Below are 26,122 nucleotides of genomic sequence, written 5' to 3' on the forward strand. Positions count from 1 at the left end.
TACTAGATTTAAATGGCTGCTTCACCACCCAAGCTATCTTTATCCTTCTGCCCAACACCAGCTTTCCTGAACTGGGAGTCATCCTTACAACACATTCTCTGCTCCCGTAATTATCCTGGCCTCAACCTACAGTAACATACTGTGCCCACGCCCTCCACCCAACAGTTTCCACCCTCTCTGTTATATCATCTCCTCCCTATTCTCATTTCCCATCCTATTTATTCGCATCCCTGCCAACACATCCACCCATCTTTCTCCACTACTCTCCTGTTTTGCTCCTTTTTTCCCTCACCTATCTGCCCCACAACCTCCTGACACGGTGCCTGTTGGCAGTCTATCCCCTGTACACTCCACCAGACAGCATTCATCTCTCTTGTCACCTATACACTACTATCCCTTCCTCTTCCCTGCCCCCTCCAGATTGCTGCTTGCATCCCACGTGAGAGTCACATTGTGGCTCGAGATGCTGGAGTTGGTGGTCATGGGTGCATGTGGTGTGATTGCTTGTGTGTGTGAATGGTGTTAGTCTCTCTTTTACTGATGAAGACTGTGGCCAAAAGCTTATGTAAGTGTCTTATAATTGTATATGTCTGCAACTTGATGTATCTTCTTTACACTAAGTAGCAATCTGTCTTTTTCTACATCGTTGATTTCCTACCTGGAGTTTCCATTGTTTGAATGTACCTACATAATCTTTCTAGTAACTCACTCTCAGAACTTGAAGGAAAGACACAAAACATACAGCACATCACAGCTAAAAGAACACATTTTATTCAAACTTTTACATAGGTAGAGATTCCTACTTTTACAAAATATCATATCGAAACCCCTTCCAGGATCACAAGATAGGTAATCTACATCACTAACTCCCCCTTCCCCCCTACCAGGTCCTTGATCTCTATTAACTTTAGATGGGTTTTGAACCTCAAGTTGTCAGTAATCTTTGTGAGACAGTCAACAGTATCTCCTCATATGCAATGTGTTCCAAACTTATGTTATTGGCTAATGCCTTCTCTTGCTCAAAGAACTTCTGATATTTACTGACGTGGGCACACCCCTCAGTGTCTGCAAGGGGGCAGTAACTCATGTAGTAGTAGCAACATCAAGAACAGACATCACTGCCCACTGGCCTACAGCTCTACGGAGTTCTTGTCTACATCAGAGGCAGCACGTGGGAATGGCACTCACCAGCTGTGCATGAATTAGCCATAGTTGTGAAGAATTACATCATGGCTCCTCTGAGAGAGAACAGCCCAAAATGCCTGAGTCTGCTCATAGCTGTGCTCTGCACTTACTGGTGGTACACTGCATCGTGTGCTCCCCATTGCGGTGCTTGAGGTCACAGCACAATATTATCACACTTGATGATGGGCATGAAATAGCCCAAAACCAGTTATGGTGTAAGCATTGGAAAACTAAAGCTCTACAGCTGAAGCAGTATTTCCAATCTCTGTCATAACTGTGAGTCAGAGACCAGGAGTTACTTCACTCACCCAGAATAATAGCAGTTGATCAACTTGCCAGGGACCATGAGTGTGAACCACAGTGGCCTGGTGTTGGTAGACACCAAAATAATCCCATCAGTGAAGGTGAGGATGAAGCATCAGCAGCAATAGAAACTGTCAGATCTACTTGGCAATGGCATCATAGATTGTAGTCATCTCGGCAGATGACAGATGGGAGTGTCACATGTTCTGCCTCAGAACGGTTAGCTGCAACACTGAGAATCTAGCTGTACAAGTCTGGGTATTTGTACATGTCAAGCTATGCAAATGACATTATACTTCTGCAGAGATGACCAAATGTGCCATAGTTTTCTGAACTCATGAGTGTTCTGCATTGGACCACAGTGTCACAACCCTTCCTTTCAGGCTTTAAGTCTGTTTATTTTTGCAGTGTCATTATGCTGTAAAGCTATTATTTCATCTGACTTGTTATTGTTTAATTGCATGTGGTTGCATGTGGTTACCAGAATGACATTATACTGACCTCTCAGTGAGATCTTTCTGCTGTATTAGCATTCAGATGGTGTGTGGCAACCCACTTGCTTGGGTACCTGTACAACATGCAATGTTGGCTGTTCTTCTGGGTTAGCATTCACATGTAGATATTGCACACTCACCTCCCTTGACTTCCACTCTGGCTCTGCTGCTGTTCAGGGAGCACTTACCAATTGTTTAATATCGACCTAGAATACTACTCTGGAGCCCAATAAGTGCCCTAAACATGCAACAGATTTTATAAATTGAAAATCTGAATGATATAGTTTCTGTGTCCTGTATGCATTTCTTGCAAGTTCATCACATTTAATTATATGTAGGATTAATTTCAGAGAATACAAATGGCATGCACAATAACTACATTGTGACATGCTAAAATCAGGTGTACAACTGAGTTTGTGTGTAAAAGGTTGCATTCACTATATTAGAGCTGACTGGCTACATTTTCTCATATTGTTGTTCGTTTTCCTTACATCAACTGTACATTTATGTCTTTATTGATAAGTCAGTTTTCTTCTCTCTCAGGCACTGTTGAGCAATAGAAATTGAGTTACATACATAGTTGCCCTGATGGTGGCAGTGACGTGTCATTGCAAACACTCCTGGAGACATAAAAAGCATTCAGGAAACTTCTGATCCATAAAAGTTCAACAACTGCTCTCAATTCACTGAGGCTGGGCAAAGTTGGGTTCAATCAACGCATGTCATGCTTTATGCCATATGTTCAATAGGAGCATTACAACACATTATGTAGAGTCTTATACCATAAGGAAGCAAGTGAGAGGATGTTGTTATGAGTGGCCAGTATCCTCTTTCTACAACACAAATGCACACATGGATTAATAGAGTTCTTTATTTACAAGAACTGTAAGTTTCCACTTAACTGGAATAGAGTTAAAGCTCATCAATAATAGTCCCCTTGCAGATGATATTGGTACTCTTGCTATTACAAACTTTAGTGTCACTGCTGGTCCAACTATAGTCACTAATCTGGCCACTATGTACTGTCACAACCTGTGACATGAACTGAGCCTGCTCTGCAATGTAATGACAGAAGTGAGAGTCAATGAGGCCCTCTGGTCAGTGGCAGCAGCCTAAATACATACTGTCAGGAGGGCATGACAGCATGTTGCTTGTCGGTGTGTTTCTGGCCTCTCTCATGAAAGGTGTGCTTGATCCAGCACCTACTATCCATCTTTGCTGTACATCTTAGCTGACAGGTGTGCTGGCACAGCGTACACTAGCATATTCCTCCTCCCCAAAGTGCTGCACCATTGTTGTGTAGGGAAGATGCAAATGACAACTGGGAGGAAGGCAGGACACTGAATGTAGAGATGTGCTGGGAGCTGTGACTGTGGAAGACAGCATATCCTGCCTGTACCCCACCAACTGGCTTGCGAGGCAACAGGAACATCTTCCGGAAAACTTCTGCCGGGGCCCATGTCCTGGCCTGAGGGCATGTCCTGGTGCAATGATGGTGACGGTGATGATGGGTCCACGTCCATTGGCTCAACGAGTGGGGATGGCGGGGGCAAGGGTGTACATACATCCTCTCCTCCTGTGGTGCCCTGGTGGCACCAGTGGACAGCTGCAAAGGCTGCGCAATCTTGTGAGGCCGTGAATCTTGGGGAAGAAAAGCAGTAGAATCATGGGCAATTGACACGCATGAATTTGGTTCTGGTGGCGGCACTGCAAACATTCAGGATCTGCAATCAAGTATATAAAAGAGCCAATGCTTTCCTGGATCACATCTCTTTCCCAGCACCCACGGTTGCCATAAACTCTGAAAATAATGAGATTGCATGGCGCAAAGTGATACTTGTGGATCATTGGCGGCACCAGGCGCTGTGGTGGGTGTGGCAAGTGTAGCTGTGTCTGATTGTAGTGGCCACCGGTGATGGTCCGTCTCATGGGTGGGAACGATAGGAGGTGAGGAAGAGTTGCAGCGCCTGGTCCCATGTGTGGGTGGTGTGAAGCTTGGCCACCTGGTGTTTAAAAGTGTGTACAAAGCATTCTACTTCTTCGTTGGAGTGCAGGTGAAATGGAGCACTTGTTAGATGACAATTGCCATTGTGTTCACAAAACTGTTCAAAATCACGTGAAATGAACTGTGGTTCATTGTCTAACACAAATACTTCTGGCAAACTTTGTATGAAAAATATGGAGGACAATGCGTGAATGGTGCTATGTGATGTGTTAGAAGCCACAGGCACCGCAAATGGGAACTTGCTAAAAGAGTCTACCACTATGAGCCAATGAGCATTCCAGAATGGTCCTGAAAAGTGTGTGTGTACTCGTTGCCAATCATAGACCAAGCTGCAAATGTCTGTGGTGGAGCAGATTGGTTTTCTGCACATGTACAACACTGACGCCATCTGTTCAATGTGGGTGTCCATGTCCTGCCAAGTACAGTACTGCTGCACTAACTGCTTTGTGTGAACAATTCCCCAATATCATTGGTGGAGAAATCGCAACACATCCATTGGCAACACTTTGGGAATAAGCACACACGACTGTCCACTGTCATTTTGAGCTAGAATCAGATCCTGTTGAACTGAAAGATTATGTCAACATGCAAAACATCAATGCACAACTGAGCTTGGATACTGTTCAGTGAACGAGGCCAGGATGTGTGAATGTAATACAACAAAATCTTGAGATCTGTGTCTGCTTCCATGGCCTGTGCAATTTTTCTATAGTGCGAGGGAAATGATTCCAGCAATTTAGAGTCCTGCGCATCAATTTTCCAACAAGATGTGGCAGAGGCATCAAAATCAGAGTCTGGGCCAGTTGGAAGGCGATAGGGTATTTGCATTGCCATGGTTTGCTATAGGTCTGTACACAATTTCGTACTGATACTGTGAAAGCAACAAAGCCCAATGTTGCAATTTTTGAGCAGTGCTTGTAGGAACTGGCTTTGACGGATGAAACAAGGACTGCAAAAGCTTGTGATCTGCCATTAAAAAGAACTTGCGACCATATAAATAGTAATGGAACTTAGTTACACCCTACACAATAGTGAGAGCTTCTTTTTCTATTTGAGAATAATTGCACTGAATTTGAGTTAACAATTTTAATGCAAAAGCAATAGGTCTGTCTTGTGCACCAATTCTGTGCAAAAACACAGTGCTTACAAAACTACTGGCTTGACAGGTCAAAATGCACCAAATATCTGTCACTAAGCAAAGCGTTTTTGAGTTTCTAAATGCATTGTGACACTCTTTGGTTCACACGAAAGGCACATTTTTGTGATGCAATGGAGCAGTGATCTGAACGGCATTCGTTATGAACCGAATGCAGTATGTCATCTTGCCTAAATACTGACTGCAGTTCACACACATTGCGAGTAACAGGCAGGTTACGGCTCGCAAGCAAATGAGATTGGAGGGGGTGCTTTTCCTGACTGTTTATCACACAACTCAAGCACTGTAACTCAATTTGAAAAAAGTCACACTTTTCGAGATGACACTTGATTCCTTCTTCTGACAACACTTGAAAATCAGTACGCAAATTGACAATGTGTTCCTCTGGTGTACAAACTGAGTTGACAGTATTGTCAAAGCAGTTTGAATGAAATGGCACTTCTGCTGTTAGGTGTTCCAAACAACTTTGAAAAATGGTGGGTGCAGAGGCACTGCCGAAGGGCAAATTACTTGAACAGTCCCAAGTGTGTATTTACTACAAACACTTTCTGTGATGCTTCATCCAATGGATTTTGAAAGTAGGCATCATGCAAACCTATCTTGTAAAAGTAACATTCTGCACCAAGCCTGTCCATGAGTTCCTGAGGGTGAGGTAACGGATAAGTGTCAACTTCTGTCTGTGGGTTGACTGTAGACTTTAAGTCCACACAGATGCAACTGCAACTGGAAGGCTTAGGCAACAAAAGGAGAGGACTTACCCATTGGCTAACTTAAATGGAAGCAATTGCACCATGATCTTGCAATTCTTTCAATTCACTGGCTACTTTGGCTCTTAATGCATTTGCAACAGGGCAGGCCCAGAAGAATTTAGGCTGTGCATTGTCTTTCAATGTAACATGGGCTGAAAAGTAATTAGCTTTTCCCATTATTTATGAAAATAGTTCAGGAAATTCTTTAAGCAAGATGGTACACTGTCTTTTAGTGCAAAATCAGACACTGGAAGTTCATTGTCTTGTATGCTAAGTCCAAACAAATCAATGGCATCTAAACTGAATATGTTCTCTGAGATTTCAACACAGTAAAATTCACTGTCCTAGTGTGAGATTTGTAAGTGGCAACCCAACTACACTGTCTGAGCACTGGAATGTCTTGTTGCCTGTAAGAAGTGAGGTGCTTGTTAGATTTAGAAAGGTGATTTAGATTTAGATTTAGAAAGGCATGGTGGGCCTAACTGTTTGTGCATGGCACAATGAAGCAAAGTTACTAAGGCACCTATGTGTAACTGAAAGGTCCCACCATGGCCAGAAATTCGTAATGATACAAATATTTTCTTTTAGAATGTCATTGAACAGCACTAGAGCAAAAGGAAAAATTTTACTTTTGCCAGACCTGTTGTAGGTTTTCAAAACACAGCATTCACTGCATGTGCATGAGCCTGTTTTTTCTGGGAGTGGTCAAAATTGGCATTTTTGTGCCACTGCATACAAGATTCTTGGACAATGGCTTTTTCTCCAAACATGTAACACGTTTTGTTACGTGATGGGCAATCCTGTCTTTTATAGCGAGCAAAACATCTAGGGCAAGACTTCACTAAATTCGCAGGTCTGTTTACATGCATATGCAGCTGTCCACAAGGCTGTGTATGTGCTTGTTGTTGTGGCTGCTGGGGCAATCGTGAACAAGGGATGACTCGACCCATCAAATCAGGGTCTGGTCAAACTTAATGGCTGAATCATATTGCTCTAAGATATCCAAAACCGGGGAAGTGATAGATCAGAGTACTTTAAGATCTGTTCCCATATTCTACTATCTGGGACATTGAATGTTATTGCATTCTGGATCATTAAATCACTGTAAAACGTGCCACAACTACACTTAAATTTACACTTCCTAGTCATGCCTATGAAGTCTGTGTACTGCAGGCAGTATGTCTGTTCCAGCCTTTTCGGCAAGCAAAAGAACTGATATCTAGCTTCAGTTACTTGGACTTGCTGGTCATAGTATTTAGTTAATACACTGATTACTTGGTCATAGCTGAGTTCATCAGGAGATGCGGTTGGGAATAATTTTGTATTAACCTGAACACTGGGGAGCCGACAATCGAAAGGAAGTATTGTATTTTTACAGTACCTTGAACACGATGAACTTGACAATGTGCTTGAACTGAATCAGGTATTCAATCCATTTTTGTTTGGTTTTGGTAAATTGCCAGAACATAGGTATTTTGGTTGGCAGCACTTGTTGGGCAGGTTGGCTGGTCGATAGTGGTTCTACGGCCGATGTAGCTTGTGCAGCCAGCAGTTGATGTACCATTGGCAGTGAGGTAGTGATTTGTTATTTCTGAAACTGAAAGGCTTGAGTTAGATCCATTACATTGGCCATCTGTGGCTGAGGCATGGGGGCAGGGGGTGGAGGGGGTGGGGAATTCATGGTTTACACAAATATGTTATATCAAAAAGCTAGCAAGGTCTCTGAAAAGGGAAATTTGATTAGTCCCATGGCTCCCCTCCTGGAATACATGCAAGAACAAAACAACAAATTAGCAAATAGAAACACTTGAAAACGAATACCCCTGCTAGCTAAAACACAAAAGAAGCAAGCAAAATCTTTGGCCAAGTTGATTATCTTCGATCACCATTGAATTATCCTCCTTCACCACTGCAGTATCCTCATAACCACTTTAGTCTTGTACCATAAGGAGGTAAAGGAGAGGGTGTTGTTATCGGTTTCTGCAACACAAATGCATATGTGGATTAACGCGTTTCTTTATTTGCATGAACTGTAAACTTTTACTTAACTGGAATAGAGTCCACGCTGTGGTAAAAGCTCATCAATAATATTCCTCTTGTAGACAATATTGGTGCTCTTGCTATTACGAAATTCAGTCTCACAGACATGAACAGAGCTCATTCTGCAATTAACTGACGGACACCAAACTGGAAGTGTGTCAGTGAGGCCCTCTGGTCAGTGACAGCAGCCTAAATATCTGCTATCAAGAGGGCATTGACTGTGTGTTGCTTGTCGGTGTGTCTCTGGCCTATCTTGTGATAGGCATACTTGATCCAGTGCCTACTATTGATCTTTGTGTCACATCTTTGCTGACCGGTGTGCTGGTGACGGCTTACGCCAGCACACGTTACTTGAGGAGATCATTTCTGTGCTTCGTGCATCAGACAACAGTGTTGCTGCACTTGTACTCATCTGCATGATTTGTGACATGTGGTTTACAGGGGTACACATCAGAGGCACCAAGGACAAAATGAGCTGCATGACACACATAACTGCTGTGACTCAGTACTCAATATAAGTATTTCCAAGCTCAATCGTTACTTCCACTATATAAGAGTGCCATCTTTGCTGTAATGATAGGGTTTATAGCCAACATTTTGGCACACTTTGTCTTATGTTAACCTCCAATTAATATTCTAAGTTGTCATGGACTGTGCGGCTGGTCTCGGCGGAGGTTCGAGTCCTCCCTCTGGCATGGGTGTGTGTGTTTGTCCTTGGGATAATTTATGTTAAGTAGTGTGTAAGATTAGGGACTGATGACCTTAGCAGTTAAGTCCCATAAGATTTCACATATGCACACAATATTCTAAGTTGCATTAAATAAACCTCAATAGGATGAGATTACTCCTCCTAAAAAGGTCATGGCCATGTTGCGAGACAACAGAGCCTCTTTTCACACAGCTACACCATGCAGGACTGATTTTGTGAGCATTGGGGTAAATTGTCACTTCTCTCCTGACCACCACAGTCACCTGGTCTCAATATTATTGAGCCTCTGTGGTGTACTTTAGAGAGAATGACACTTAATTGCTATGCACTTCCATCATCGTTACCTGGACTCACTACTACTTTGCAGGAAGACTGATATAAAATACCCTTGAAAACCAAACAGGACTTGAATGTCAACAGATTCCGTACACCATTGTAGGTATGGTAATGTATTGTATTAGTGATGTTTCTATATTTTTGTCCACCCCCTGCATCGGATATATGTATATAATGATTATCTTGTGCTATACAACAAGATCACTATTATATGGGTGCAAACTATCTGGTTTGAGGATTATTCATGCATATTTGGCAAACTTTGAAAAACTGAAAAGTGAAGCCTGAAGTATTCTAGTCCATACTGTAATTAGAAACACAACGAATACCATAACTATTGCACATTGTTATTCTAGTCCATACTGCAATTAGAAACACAACGAATACCATAACTATTGCACATTGTGTGCAACATATATTCACAGTCTAGTTTAGTCATCAAGGTGACAGTCTTAATGACAGTAAAAAGTTATGATGTAGTAAACAGAAACACTTGCTATCAATACAGTGTTGCCCACTCAGATACTCACTATCTGGTCATGATTACATAGAATTAGAATGCATATCTTCCCACTCTGTGCTGAAATGGCTCATGAGATAGTTTATGGATTTGGAATTCTAATAGAAATAATTACCTATCTAGAATACATTATGAAATCCAAAGACTGGTATTCGATACTCTTTCTTGTAATCAGTATAATCTGCGTAAATTGTTCAAAAATGTCTTCACCTTCATCCAATAGAATATAGATTGAATTTCCCCATATTGTCATTTTTGTTCATTTGTTTACACTCTGGAAACATGAAAAATGGCTTTCATCACCTTACATCAAAGCACCAACCACTTTTTAGAACATCTCACTCTGTCCTTATCATCAACGTTTGATCTTCTCTCTAATTACCCTTCCATCTTTGTTCCCTTCATCCTCACAGCATGTGAGTCTTTCTCATCTGGGAGTGTGTGTGGCCTACCCTTCTTTTTTTAATCTTGTCCATTGTACCTCTCTGCCTTCCTATGGAAGGAACTACTAAGTTTTCATGCTATGATAGTTTAATGTACTTTTATATGTGTCTATCAGCAATATTAAATATTTCATCTGAGGGTAAGTAATGACCAACAATGCTGTCTCACAATTTTATAGCTTCCCTAGTGAATTTGTCCTGCAACACATCTCTCTTTTGCAGGATATAAAACCTGATCGTATACGTGATCCAAGTGGAAGGATGATAGAAGATTACTGGCCTCCATCAAAACGTGTACTTGGTGACATAAAATTCTTGGAAGGTTTAGTAACATTTGATAAAGATAATATTCCAGAGAAGGTTATGAAACAGCTTACTGCTAGAATATTGACTGATGAAAATTTTGATCCAGATAAAATAAGAAGTGCATCAACAGCTGCAGAAGGTAGTGTTTTCTGCTATTTACTTACAAATATAATTGTAAATATTAAATAAAATTGTAAATATTTTCATGAAAGATTTAACATACAGTAGTGTTTGCATAACTTTCTACAAACTTTCATACATTATCAGTATTTAAGGCTGAACAAAATGCAGTTCATTTTGTCGTACACAATGTAGGTTTCAAAATATTGTACAAAGTATACTGGCTATCTTGTAGTGGGGTCTGGGTAGGCCCAAGTGTGTTGACTCATCACAAGCCACGATCTTGGTGCAAGATGGAAGTCAGGGCAGCAGCTACAATGAACTATCTCCTCAGGCATAGAGGAATCACACATGCAGTGAAAATAACGCAAGTTGTTTGACAGAAGTCACACAGCAGCCAATGGTTTGTGACAAATGGTGCATAGACAGTTTGTCCAGCACAGGCATATAGGTCATTGCGGTGTACTTAATTTCTCAGCATACTGCTCTGCAGAGAGCACTGTTGTCCTGATGTGATGTGTTTGTTAGTTGCCTCCCAGATGCCGCCTCCTTGGATGGCCTTGGAATGACTATGGCATAGTGTCGCTTGCTGGTAGCTCAGCAAAACAGAGAGAAACTGTGGTAGAATCACTCTAACACAAAATTTGACAACATGAATATGAGTTTCACACATAAAAAGTTGTTTAAAATAGTGCAACAATGTAACTTTAAATACACACACTTATGGAAATGTCAGCAAACTGCTACACAAGACAAGGTTTTGGAAATCATCACTAATTGACTTCACAAAAAATTGACATGAAATTCTTCTTCTTCACTTCTGAGCTGTTTTTCCGTCTCTTATTCACAAAGTGAGTGTGCAAGACTCTGCTTTTTCTTCTCCACAGTCTGTTTTTTAATATACTGTTCCACTTAAATTCATCTTTCAGTCTGCAGTGAGGTTCAGGTTGCAATCTTTGCATACTTGCCATAGCTTAATAAATTGTGTACATTGTTCTGCTGATCCTTGAATAAATATTCACTTGGAAATGTTGTTTTTAACTATGATGATATCATAATAGTTTTCATGCAGAACTTTCGTGCTACACAGTCACCAACATAGATTTGTTGCGCACAAAACCTGATCTTATCTGTCTAATTTGGATTTTGTTCATGTAAAAAATTAAACTGACTATTGATAGCAAAATTGTCATTCACCACTTTAAGTAACAGCCCTCATAGTAAGTTCCCTGCACCAACAAATCAAGATCACCTCATGTTAAATTTTGATCATGGTCTGCATTGTGATTATGTTTGCTGTTGACTAACTAATCCAGCTCATTAGTGTTAATTTAAAATTCAAGGGAGTGTTGCCACACATCAAAAATCAACTTGGCTTCTACACTGCTTTCATCTCATGTGCGTTGCATGTCAACAGCAGCATTATGAACTGCTGCACTCTGCTCAGTTGACTGATTAATTTCCCACTGCTGTGAGATTAATGGACACTGAACTTCAGTCAGCCCTGATTCTTTCTCTTAATCATTTTTTTTTACTGTTCTGAACATCATCTGAAATTTCAGTTTTCTCTTATCCTATAGTTATGTACTTCAAATCTGTGAACAATTCTTGCAAGTCATTACAAATACCTAGCACCCTTTGACCCAACATTTTGTCGAATTTTTGACTATGTACATTGAGTTTTTTGTTTTAATCCAAGCTGAGTTCTTGTTTAATTTCATCAAGTTTTATAACCAAATCCCACTTATAATCATCAAGGTTTCTGTTTAAATCCTCATTCAGTTTTTTATTATTATTGTCAAGTTTTTTATCATAGGCATCAAGTTTGGAGTCCAAATTGTACAACAGTCACATTAACACATCCTCCCTTTCTTAATTTTGGATTCTGCTGACTGTTTATAATTTTTTAACAAGATTCATTGTCCTGATTAATACTGTCCTCTCCATTAATTACATCACTATTCTCTGTTTGGCTAGCCATTGTTATTTAAATGTATATAATCAAAGTCTCTATTTAATGTCTTTTCTGCTTTTCATGTTCCTTGTTCCTTAGAAGTTAAGATGACATTGAAAATGCCAAATTAACTCACCACACGGTGGCACTGGCAGTTCAGCCCTGGATCCAAAGATTTTTGCAGGATACAACATCCTGTCATGGTTACATGTGTTGCACGACTGTTAGGTGCTTGCTACTTTATGATGATACTGCTAACTCTCTCAATTTCAGCAATTAAAACACAGATGTAATTCAACAATTGATAATATTGGGAAGTGGATAATGATGGGTACTATGCAGAACATTTATTGTTAGCAGTACACTAACAGCTTGATTCGCTGTTGGAAGAATTACTCATAGTAAATACTTTGAAATATTCTCAATTAATTAATATCCTGTGTGCCATTACATGACATCAGTCTTTTCACTCTTAAATGAAATAATGGAGCAAAAATAATTGTATACCAAACAGATTAGCAACTTCAACCAAACAATGCTGGCCCACTCATATTCTCAAACTGACCACACAGTTCTTACGACATAGCCCTGCGTATTGACTGCAAACTGCTAGCTGCTACTCAGCACTCATGCCCAATAACAACAATCAGACTTTATTCAAGGTATTGTTAGCTGACAGTAATTACTTTAAATTCTACTCAGGAAAACCAGAGGTAGCAGCAACTGCAGTTAAGCAGTTTGATAAATTGACTCTCAGGTGGATAAATTATAGTAAATATCTCTACATGTGATGATATAGAATCATCAGAATTTGTCTTTCAGTTTTAACAACATGAAAGGCTTCATACCCTCTGCAATTTTGTGCTTTCTTCCACTGTTTTTATGTTTCTTTATCATTGCTGTTTTCATTCACATCATATTGTTTATCTCTGACATTTAGTTTCTATCTTAAACTCTCTGGCTGATTGCACTTCATGTTAGTATTTTCTACTTTTTTTCTTGGCTCATAGGTTATGTTTTTAGCTCTCCATTTTTATGTTAAGCTTTCATTTTTCATCAGTTTTGTCTCTTTCTTTGTGACCTTAGAGTATGTCTCAATGATGTGCTTTGTGTGTGTTAAATTTGTCTTCTCTCACTGAGGAACTTCAGCTGTTCTGATGAGACTTTTCCTTTAGTTTTAAATTTTATCTATATGTTGATTTGGCATAATTTAATTTTTTTGACTATTTAAAGAAAACCGTAATGTAACTGTATCAGTCCTTGTGCTGTCAGTGCTATTGCTGCTGTCTGTGAAATGTTGTTTGTATAGAAACTAATTTTTATTAATCATTACTTACAGGACTTTGCAAGTGGGTGATAGCAATATCAAAGTATGATAAAGTAGCAAAAGTAGTTAACCCAAAGAAACTTCTGCTGGCAGAGGCAGAAGCAGAATTTGCTTGTGCAATGGCCGCTTTGGAAGTGAAACGTACACAATTGCGTGAAGTTCAAGCAAAGCTTGCTCATCTCGAAAAAGTTTTGGAGGATAACAAAAATAGGTATACTATACTGCAAAATGACGCTGATTTGTGTGCGAAGAAGTTACAGCGAGCAGAGGAACTGATTGGCGGATTAGGTGGTGAGAGGAATCGATGGTCCAATACAGCTCAAATGTTGGGGGAGAAGTACTACACTTTAACAGGTACTATACATTTTGGACTTTCTTTTTGATAACTGCAATAAATAATATTATATGTTTTGATATTTGGTACTGTATATGGGTGCAACAAAAAATATGAAAATCTCATTCATATGTACCATGAAATAACAATATCATAATCATCATTTCACATGATGCATAAACTGTGTATGTTTAGAATGCATTCCAGACATTCAGCTTCAAAACTGTTATAGTTTCAAGTATACTGTACACTGTTGTTATAATTTTTATCTAAATACAGTGGGTTAATTCTCTTTCATAGTTCATAGAGCACATCAGTGTCATATTATTTCTTTGTTATTCAGCTGTGTTGTAGTGACTGTTACTAATGACATTTCTGTATTCAATGTACTTTGTAAGATTTTGTGTACCTATTCAGTATTCTTCCAAGTTATTAAATCATTCATATTTTTCTTATTTACCAGATAAACTTCAGAAGAAATTAATGAAAGAATGACCTTGTTTGTAAAGAAAAAGACTCTGTTCAACCGGAAAAGGCATTGGTTCTTATGCTTTAATTTCATAAGCTAAATTATCAACCTCCACTCTTTGACTCCATTCAGACACCCAGATTTGGGTGTTAGGAGGAAATTCACATCAGATTGAGATATCAAGACTGAATTGAACTGTTATATCTTGGAACAGACTTAAAATGTAGAAGCCTTGAAATTAATGTCATAATTCATTAAAAACAGTTATCACCTTCCAACTTCTCCAACTGAAACAACACAGCTGTGATACACTTATCATGTAGTAAAAATATTTCAATACATTTCCAAATCTGATAATTTAAATTTAAAGCTTCAGATTTACAATAAATTTCTGCAGGAAAATGTTAGTTATATCCTTTACCAAAGTTTTAATTGATTTTATTCTTGTGTCTTGTCCAAAACTGAAGCTGATACCTAGCTTATATAATTGCAGTGCATACAAGACATAGGGCCTTTAAAATAGCAAAAATGGAGAAACAACCAGAATTTTAGTGATACTGACTGTCTCTTGACAAAAATAATGAATTTTTGAAAATGTAATATAATTGATTCCAGAATAAAAATCAGTTGTCAGTTGCATTAACATTTTTATTTTGCTTCACTGATTTCAACAAGTTAATTTGTTATCACCAGAAGCTTAGTGTTGGTATAGCAGATGTCAATATCTTCTTCATAGAAACATAATGCCATATGTCCAAAAATGTGCATATTGTATGTGATTGTCGTAAACAGATATTGACAATTTACAGTAACTGAGATGATGTGATTCAGTTAATATAAATTGTCAATAACTGTTCACAATAATCACATGCATTATGTACATTTTGAGACATATCATGACCTTATGGTTCTCTGAAGAAGATGTTCACATTTGCTAAACCACTAGTGCTGCTGTTGTTGTGGTCATCAGTCCGAAAACTGGTTTGATGCAGCTTTCCATGTTACTCTATCCTGTCCAAACCTTTTCAAATATGAATAACTACTGCAACCTACCTTCTCTATCTGCATACTGTATTCACTTCTTGGCCTCCCTTTAAGATTTTACTTTACCCCCCCCCCCCCTGCCTCACACCTCACACACACAACCACACACACACACACACACACACACTCTCTCTCTCTCTCTCTCTCTCTCTCTCTCTCTCTCTCTCTCTCTCTCTTCCCTCCAATACTAAGTTAGTGATTCCTTGGTGGTGTCTCAGAATGTGTGTCATCAACCAATCCCTTCTTTTCGTCAAGTTCTGCCACAAATTTATTGTCTTACCAATTGTATTCAGTATACCAATATACCCCCTTGCTAGTTAGTGTTTGACGAATCTAATCTTCAACATTCTTCTGTAGCACCATTTTTTAAAAGCTTCTATATTCTTTTTGCCTGAACTCTTTATCGTCCATGTTTCACTTCCATACATTGCTACACTCCAGACAGGTATCATCAGAAAAGACTTCCTAGCACTTAAATTTATATTTTATGTTAACAAATGTCTCTTCTTCTCTCTTCTAGCCATTGCAAGTCTACATTTTATATCCTCTCTACTTCAGCCATCATCAGTAATTTCCTCATTTCCTAATCTAATTCCCTCAACATTTCCTGATTTAATTTGTCTATATTCCATTATCCTTGTTTTGCTTTTGCTGATTTTCATCTTACATCCTCTTCTCAAGACACTGTCCATTCCACTCAACTGCTCTTCGAAGCCCTATGCTATCTCTAACAGAATTGCAATGTCATTAGCAAACCCCAAAGTTTTTATTTCTTCTCTCTGAACTTTAATTCCTATTACAAATTTTTCTTTGGTTTCCTTTACTGTTTGTTCAGTGTTCAGATTGAATAACTTTGGGGACAGCTACAGCCCTGTCTCACTTCTTCTCAACCACTGCTTCCCTTTCATGCCCCTTGACTCTTATAACTGCCATCTGGTTTCTGTACAAGTTGTAAATAGCCCTTTGCTCCCTGCATTTTACCCCTGCTCCCTTCAGAATTTCAAAGACAGTATTCCAGTCAACATTGTCAAAAACTTTCTCCAAGTCTACAAATACTATAAATGTATGTTTGTCTTTCCTTAACCTATCTTCTAAGATAAGTCATAGGGCCAGTATTGCCTTGTGTGTTCCTAAATTTCTCCAGACTCCAAACTAATCTTCCCCAAGGTCAGCTTCTACCAATTTTTCCATTCTTCTGTAAGGAATTCGTGTTAGTGTTTTGCAGTCATGACTTATTAAACCGATATTTCAGTAATTTTCACACCTGCCAGGCACTGTTTTCATTGGAATTGGAATTATGATATTCTTCTTGAAGTCTGAGAATATTTCGCCTTCCTCTTACATCTTTCACACCAGATGGAAGAGTTTTGTGTCGGTTGGCTTTCCCAAGGCTATCAATAATTCTGATGTAATATCATCTACACCTGGTCCTTGTTTGGACTTCAGAGCCCTCTCAAATTCTTCTTGCAGTATTGTTCTAAGCTTCTGAATTAATTTGTCAAAACCAGTGAAGGGAAACAAAAATATTTTTGCAACTGATGACTTAATGTTATTCTGTAGTATATACTGCATTTGCTGAAAATTACAGCCATGGATAAAATAATTAATATAATTTGATGATTAGGAAATCTACCCACCCAGCAACAGCAGGAAAATCACATATAAAAGATAATAAATGTGCTAGCTTTTGGAACAAGTGGCTCCTCCTAATGGAAGAACAGTTGAAGGAGAAGGAAGAGGGATGAAGGAAAAGACTGACAAATTTTAGGAAATAGGGAGAGTTTTGGAAAAGTTGCACTGAACCCCGAGTCAGGCAGACTTACAGATAGGATGAGAAGGAAAGATAGATTGTTGGGGACTGCACTGAATGAGACTTGAAAGGTGAGAGCTTAAAGGTAGAAGATAGGGTAATAAGCAGCAGGTTTAGATACCAATAGTCCTGAAAGCTTGTCAGACATTCTCAGTTTGTCACTGACACTTCCTTGCAATGATCCATGTTGTTTTGCTCACCATTACACAACTGTACTGCTCACAGAATTCTCTCCTAATGGGATACACATTCAGAGAATGTTCATAACATATAGTATTGTGGAAGAGGCTCCTGAGAGAAAGGCTGCATTGGAAAATGTTGGTTGTGTTGATGGAAGTGCTTTTTTCCATCTGCCCTAAATAGAAAATCTCATCAAGAGGTTCATTATTGATTTGTATGAGTTTCCTTTTGGTCTATTCATTAACACATTCTTTTATATTGTACATTATTATATGTTATGTTTCTTTCTTCCCATTTTAAGGATCTGAAAACTTCCTCTAGAATGGTTCTATATGATTTTGGTGATATGGAACCTATTTGCCTGACTTTTCTTTCATTCTGAATTTGTCAATGATGTCTGGTAGAAGCTGTGTCGTTGAAGTACACAGGGTGATTCTGTTATGATGTTACAAACTTTCAAGAATGACGGAGGAGGGTAAGTATATCAATTTTGGGATGGGACCCTGGTCCAGAAACGACCGATTCGAAATTTATAAGCAAAAATGCTTGTGATATCTCTGACAGTGGACATCCTCTGCTGCAAGCTCTTTGCTTTCCATTTTTGGGATGAGATGTATGGACCAAAACATGAAAAAAATTGTCTAGTAAACATGGGCTCTGTAGAAGAGAAGTGTTTCACAGTAGCAAAGACAAACAAGTGCTCATAATTATTGAAGTATGCACATTAGAGCTTGTGTTTACTGGGCATTTTTTTTCTTGTTTTGGTCCTCTGTCAGAGGTATCAGAACAATTCTTGCATATAACTTTCAACTTCTCCTTTTATGGACCAGAGTTTATCATTCTCTGTCATCCTTGGAAATTTGTGACACCACTGGATCACTCTGTATAATTTTCAGTGTGCTAAAGCAGTGTGGATCACAGTGGTCTTCCCCCAAAGTTATTACAGATTTGATTGAAAATCTTTCTCAGTGTCATTGAATCCCTAGTAAATTGGTAATACATACTCATTGCTCTTTCTTGTAATTTTGTGAAGAAATGGAAGTTATGTAAGGTAAGGAAAGGGAAGAATGGAATGGCAGAGGCATAGGTACGATAAGGCAGCTGTATTCAAGGCCTTGGACCTTGTTGAGGGAGTGCTAACAGGACAATGAGAGAGAAAAAGGCATAAGTAGGGCAATAAGAAGAGTGAAATACAGGGTGGACCATGAGACAGTTGTCACAAATGCATTTGGTGCAATAATACCAAAGAAATAAAAATACAAAAATATTATCATCACAGAAATACATGCAGAGTTCAGTTAATTTACAAAAGATGCTCAAAATGGTTTCCTTACTGATATAAGCAACCATTGCATATTTTCAACATTGATTCACAAATTTTGTCACAAATATTCTAGGACTGTAGGTTTTCGAATTCTGGTTGTATTTGCTCCTTCAAATGCTTAACATTACATATCTTGATGGAATAAACCTCATATTTTAGTGTAGCCCAGACTGAAAAATCCATGGATGTGATATCTAGCAATCGTGAAGGCCATTCAATAGTAGCCTGTCTGCCAATCTATTGATCAAAGTTTTAATTTAGGAAGTTTATCACAATAACTCCATAACATGGGGGGGGGGGGGGGGGGGTGTTCATCTTGTTGCCATATCAACTTTTCCTTAACTGGCTGTAGATGTTCAATAAGTGGACTATTTTCCAGTTTTAACAACACTTACTATAACATACCTAAGCAATTTACATAATGGACTCTACTGTTAAAAATTGGCATGGTTAGCTCACTGCTGGAAACCTATGCCCATACACTCACACCAGCAGAGTTTAACACTATCCCCATCACCGCACAGAGATTGGTAGAATCCCAGCAAACACAGTTGCACCTGTTCACTCTGCCATCCATCCATCCTCACTTTGACTCTCAAAATAAAGCTTTTGTAAAACTTGAAATCAGCATCTTGTCAGGTTGTGTACATCACATATGCTTGCCTGGGTAATCTTCATTTAGACCTTGAAGTAAAGTAGGCCTATATTATCTCAGTTTCAGATTTTCCTGATTCCTTTGTACGCTTGTTCCTGCTGTTCCATATTCCTTGGATGCTTTTCTTTGAGTTTTACTTAGTGAATGCACAAACAAATTGCATGACAACATTAAGTTTCTCTTCTGTAGTAACAGATTTTGGCCTACCTGAATGAGGATGCTCTTTAAATCTTAAATTTAATTTGCAGCTTCTGTGTCAAGATGGAGATTGGATGGTTCAAAGATATTCCACAAATGAATCGCAAGGATCACTGTAATTATGGTCATGTTTCCACTATGTTTGTACTCATAAAATAAATACATGCTGTCCTGTAGTTAACTTTCTAGTCATTGTTTCTCAGATAACAAAAAAAAACAATATAACCTCAAACTGGTAGTGTCAGCTGACTTATGCGTACTACTCACTAGTCATGCTCACAACTACACATCAAAACAAAGTGTAAGGATTGCTAGTGACAACTGACTTATGGCCCATCATCAAAAGTATGATCATACCAGGTATCAAGAAAAATTTTTGACTGGGTTGAGGATTTTTTGGTAGGGAGGGCGCAGCATGTTATCTTGGATGGAGAGTTGGCAGGTGTAGTTTTAACTTAGGGTGTGCCCCAGAGAAGTGTGGTGGGTACCTTATTGTTCATGTTCCATATTAATTACCTTGTGGAGAAAATTGATAATAATCTCAGATAATAAAGTACAGTGCAAAATAAGCTGCACAAATTTTCAGTCAGATCCTGATAAGATTGCAAAGTGGTGCACAGATTGGCATCTTGCTTTAAATGTTAATAAGTGTCAAAATTGTGCATTTCACCATATGGAGTAATGTACTATTCTGTGACTACAGTACCTAATAGTTCCTGTTAGAATTGGTAGACTCATGAAAATACTTGGATGTAGAGACATGTAATGGAATAATCACATAGGCTCAGCCACCGGAAAACAGGTAGCAGACTTTGGTTTATTGGTAGAGTACTAGGGAAATGCAACAGTTTGCAAAGGAAACTATTTAAAAATCACTCAAGTGAAAGATACTAGAACATTACTCAAGTGTGTGGGACCTCTACCAAATAGGACTAACAGTGGTTATTGAATGTATACCACGTTTGTCACAAGTCCTGAAAATTAGCGAATATAAGGGAATTTCATACCCATCAAGAAAAGACTGAAAAAACACTGGAAAACGTTGTTTTTGGCTCATTGGATGAAATAGTTTGTTTATGGAAATGCCACACATTGTCACAGGCCACGCACAGCTGAATAGGTGCTGCATATCATGCGCCCCCTCCCTAATACATCCTTCATAAAGCTTCTCCCTTTTCTATCACTACCCTCAGCTAACAGTTGGTGCCTCCATCAGTGCTTGCATTAGCAAAGCAGCTGCTGATAAGAGCAGCTGGGAGGCATGAGGAGTGATTTGTTTGGATCTCAGAGTATTCCCACAAGTAATCATTGCTTGGATTGATCACCAAGGTCTCACATCATCAACATGCTGTCGGTGACTCATGACTTTGCGCATGAATAGCTGACCATACACAAGCAGATTTCAGCGAAGGCCAGAACTGTGACTAGTCCTGTGGGTATCTCTGATGGATCAGGCCCACCAATCTTTTAGACACGTTGTATCCCATTAATGTGGAGGCCTGCCCATGGAATCTAGACTCCCCAATTTGGCCACGGGCCAGATCCATTTGTGTGTGGCATAAATCAGTGGATTTTGATGATTTATCTGTGGACCCAGCACTGCAGTGCATGCTCAACAAGCCAGGCTCCATGGACAACAGATTTCAGTAGTTGTAACTGTGTCTTACTGCAAGCACATTGTACGGAGTGCATTTTATAGTCATTTTGATAACTGTAGTACATTTTCACACCTTGAAAGTACATGGTCCAGTCACATTTATTTGACCAATGTCTATGCTTAACCTCAACCTGCAATAATCATTCACTGATCACAGGTGGCAACATTAGCTGTGTAGGATATGTAAAGCACGTCAAGTAGGGTGGGGGAGAGCGGGGGGAATGCAGAAAAGAGTGTAGTTATTGTCGTAATGTGAAAATGGAGTGATTTATCTGATGTCCTAAAATCCTTGATCATTGGCTTGAGAGTCAAGGGTGGCCCGAGGCAGGATTTGAACCTGCGACCGTAGCGATCGCGCGGTTCCAGACTGTAGCGCCTAGAACTGCTTGACCACACTGTCCAGCCGTAGAGTACATCTATGGATTGAAGATCACCATGATAAGTTTACCATACTCTCCCAGCCACCAGTCAAGAATCTGTGGGACCATCTCATTCGATCTGTTCGCACCGTGGATCATCAGCTGAGAAATCTAGCACAGCTGGACATTGCATTGGAATCAGCATAGCTACACATCCCAGTTGGTACCTTCCAGAGCCTCATTGAACTGTTCCTGCATATCTCACAGTGGTCTGTATTGCAAAAGGTACTTGCTTAGGCTTGTGAGAGGTGGTCACATTAATATGACTGGACAGTGTAGTTCGTATAATCGAGAGAAAGCAAGGACAATGCTAGGAAGAAAATGTGGCAGTCATCAGCAGTTTGTATGCCACATACTCATAAATTTCCCATTCAGCTTATATGTGTTGAAATGATTGCCTGTCATACCAGCATCAGGGAATCAGTGAATGCCTGTCTCTGAATAGTAACAACGCAGGAAAAAACAGATTGCTACATACCATAAAGAAAATATGTTAAGTTGCAGACAGGCTCAATTAAAATACACTTACATAAGGCTTTTGGCCTCAGCCTTCATCAGCAAAAGAGAAATACACACCATTCATATAAACAAGAAAGCTCACCTCATTCACACATGACTGCCAACTCCAGTATCACATTGGACAGAATTTTTCCTGAGATACTGGAGTTGGCAGTTATGTGTGCATGAGGTGTGCATACTTGTCATATGTAAGTGTCTTTTAATTGTGCCTGTCTGCAACTTAATGTGTCTTCTTTACAGTAAGTAGCAGTCTGTCATTTCGTACATTGTTGAATTGTTGATATTCCTACCTAAAGTTTCCATTGTTTGATTGTTCTTGTGTAGTGATATTTTTATAAAGTGCTCAAAGAGTGACACTGACAGTGTTGTTGAACTGGGGGATCTTAGACGTGCCCTATGCTGTTATGTTCATGAGTGCCCCCACCCCCATCACACTACAAGACAGCTGAAAAACACATACACGCCATTTCGGCTTCAGATCACATTCAAATTTTGTTGAATGGTTTTGAGAGGACCTTAGTGGCTCAGTCCTGTATACCAGCATGGTCGTGCTATACTCCAATGAGATGAGATCATGTTCAACATGGTTGCAGCCGCACGATGCCCTTAGAGAAGATTTGAATTATCCGGGAATATCAGAAATTTCAAAGACTGTAAGAACGTTGTTCTGTTGCACATCACACTTCAAACTGTCATTTTCAAATGTTCTGTGTACCAGAGTGGTCATACTACAACTCCGACGAGGCCAGATCGTGTTCAACGGGTTTGCAGCCCATCGATGTCCTTAGAGAAGGTCTAAAGCATCTGGGAGTATCAACAGTGTCAAAGGTTGTAAAAAACATTGTTCTGTTGCACATCACACTGCAAATGGTCATTTTCCAATATCTGAAGAGAAGTGGTGGTTTCATTGATGCCTTTTATGCTATTATTTATTCCCTTGCCCATCCACAAGAAAATTGTACAATTTCAGTGCTGGGCGTTGCAGTTCTGACTTCCATTGCAGAAGCATCAATAGAAGCGGTCAGTTGTGGGTAAGTGGAATTTTGGTGAACTTCCCATAATATGACATGTTCACAGTAGCATTGGGCAGAATTGTGGTTAAATTTTGTGCCAGTGCAACATCATTATCCTACCTTACACCTTACATGAACTTCTGAGCGCCAGCCTTTTTGTTGCATGTGTCAACACCTTGTTGTCTGAAGCGTCGCTGAGCCTAAAGATGACACTGCAGAATGACACGCTTTTGCAGCATTACAAAGGAAGGTTGTAGGCACCTTTGTGCCAAATTTCGAACTTCTGCATTGTAATGGGAAACAATTAGGGGGTTTCAACAAAGTGACTTTTAATTGTATTGTGCTGTTTATATTCTGTTACTTAAGAACAAGCAGAGGTGGAAACCTCATAATGATAGAGAAAAGAATTATCTCACACAGTGTTCATTCATTAATAGTTACTTAAACCTTCAATATGTCAGACATGAGATAAACATACAATTAGATGGTATATATTTTGTTCACAAAAAATGTGTACTCAATATAAACAAAATATTACTGTTTGAGGAATAGATTTAGTGTAATAAATTAATACTGAGACCCTACAGCAAATTTCAGAAAAGAAAAGTGATTTTTCAAGTATATACAATATTTTACATTTAATAATTCCAGAATCCCTTTGGTTCACTGACTCATAAATGGAGGAAATGGCATACATTCCCACTGGCTCATAAATTTTTTTGTGTTGAAGTATATTCATGATCTTCAAATCAAGGTTGGGCTCTTGAGGGTGAATAAATGTTGGGCAACGTAAACCAGTCAGAATTTAACATCGGCGACAATTAAAGCACTCCGTCTTCAGGCCACAAGTGGCCCATCGGGACCATCCGACCGCCGTGTCATCCTCGGGTGAGGATGCGGATAGGAGGGGTGTGTGGTCAGCACACCGCTCTCCCGGGGCGACAATTAAGACTGCTTTTAAATAATTTTATCACAATAAGACTGTTGTTCTCTGAAAATGTTATATAAAATTAACTATGTAGGAGTTGAGACTCATGTAGAGTCTAACAATTACCATGGTCTAAATGATTAATGGAAAGAAATTTTCTGTTCTTTTTTGTGTATCTATCAGCTTACTGAGCTGAGGTAAGTACTGGCCAGCCCCTCTATCTCTTTGTTAGAATTAGCATGGTCTTAATGCCCTTTGTCCTGTGTGGGAGGAAGTGTCTCTTCCCCCCTTGTTACAAGGAAATACCCATATATTGGCAATAGTTAATGTGGTCTTAATATATTTTGCCCTCTGCATCTTCTTACTACAAGGAAATACCAATTTTTCTGATTTGAATTTTGCTCAGATAGGAGAGCCTACCAGAAATGGTAATGCTAGTATGGGTGATGCTGGAAGAAGGAATACACCTTCTCAGAGTCTTCTGCTGTGAGAGACATGGTCTAAATTAATGATTGTGCCAGTACCCTGTGGCAACTTTCTAGATTAAATTTACTGCACTAAATTAATGAGTTCCAATGACTAGTTTCTAGATTAGGGTTACCTGGACTATGTTTTTTTTAATTTTTATTAAAAAGTGGCTACTGGTACAGGTTTTTACTATTTTTTATGGGCTGGTAACACTGATTGATTTAGCTTACATCTGTAAAAACTGTGATTAGCTTAAATTTTAGGTAAGTACTCATGTTATTCATATTTTGCCATACCTAATGAATTTAAAGGGTAGGCTGCATGGGTGACTACTTAGTCAGTTCACTTTTTGCTCTTGTTAGTATTTCCAAATAGCTTCTGGTAGAAATGTTATTATGGTTTTGCACAAAAAAAACTTGACATTTTTCTAGGTACAAAACATGAATTAAATATTTTATCCAAATATGTAAAAGAATAAGTAAATACCTAATGATCAAACAATGGAAAACCCAGGATGGAATCCAGGTGGCTTCAGTTAAAACAGAGGCTGCAGTCATGTGCGTTTGTGTACGCATGTGTGTGTGTGTGTGTGTGTGTGTGTGTGTGTGTGTGTGTGTGTGTGTGTGAGATCTTATTTTCGACAAAAGCCTTGTTGGCTGAAAGCTTATATTGTGACAGTCTTTTTGTTGTACCTATCTGCAACTCAGCATCTCTGCTATATGGTGAGTAGTAACTTTCCTTTTCATAATATTGTTAAATACCTAATGGTATGGTCATTGGAAGGTCAGTAGAACTTTTTGTTGTAGTATGTGGAAGATTGTGGTAGGAGAGAGCAGACAGGTAGTTTTAAGTAGAACCTAGCTGTATATGACACACCTTAAGCTTCAGTTGTGAAAAAAAGATAATGATAAGTAATTTTATAAATATAAACAAAAACCTCATTTCTCAAAACTAGGTTGAATCAAGTATAACCCAGATTATCAAAATAACTAGATAATCTGAAAATATTCTGCTAAATGCAAATATTCTAATATGAACTACAAAAATAAAGCTTTTATTATGTCACTAACAAGATATACTCTTTTGGCACTGAAACTCTTTAGTCACTGCAATCAAATCATCTTTTTTTCTGAAATAGTATGTAGGTTTCTTTTGTTTGAAACTTTTTATGGTGTTTGAGAGCAGCATATTGTTTCACTAACTTCAGTTTGGCTGGAGTTTTTTGTGACTGACACTACAGGTAAACCATCAGTTTTCCCAGCTGTGCCATTGCTCCCACATGAGACCTTATTTGTTCCTCTCAAATGCCACTTTCATTGTCTGCTTCACCATCACTATCCTTCTGTGTAGTTCAGTACACAGCAACACAAGTTTTGTCATTGGTCATTATGCTGTAATCAGCATCACTGTCATTCTGCAATGAGACATCTATATCATTACCATCTATATCCAAACAA

General features: G+C 39.0%; 1 protein-coding gene across 1 annotated transcript in view; it reads left to right on the forward strand.

The window, feature by feature from the left end:
* LOC126237376 (dynein axonemal heavy chain 7) overlaps positions 1 to 26,122 on the forward strand; it is a 1,033,797-nt gene that overhangs the window by 635,959 nt on the left and 371,716 nt on the right. Inside the window, exons 42-43 of the mRNA XM_049947460.1 lie at positions 10,163 to 10,385; positions 13,660 to 14,001. Coding sequence (XP_049803417.1) covers positions 10,163 to 10,385; positions 13,660 to 14,001 — 565 coding nt within the window. The remainder of the gene's footprint in view (positions 1 to 10,162; positions 10,386 to 13,659; positions 14,002 to 26,122) is intronic.

The sequence above is a fragment of the Schistocerca nitens genome, chromosome 2 (genome assembly GCF_023898315.1).
Source record: "Schistocerca nitens isolate TAMUIC-IGC-003100 chromosome 2, iqSchNite1.1, whole genome shotgun sequence".
Lineage (NCBI taxonomy): Eukaryota > Metazoa > Arthropoda > Insecta > Orthoptera > Acrididae > Schistocerca > Schistocerca nitens.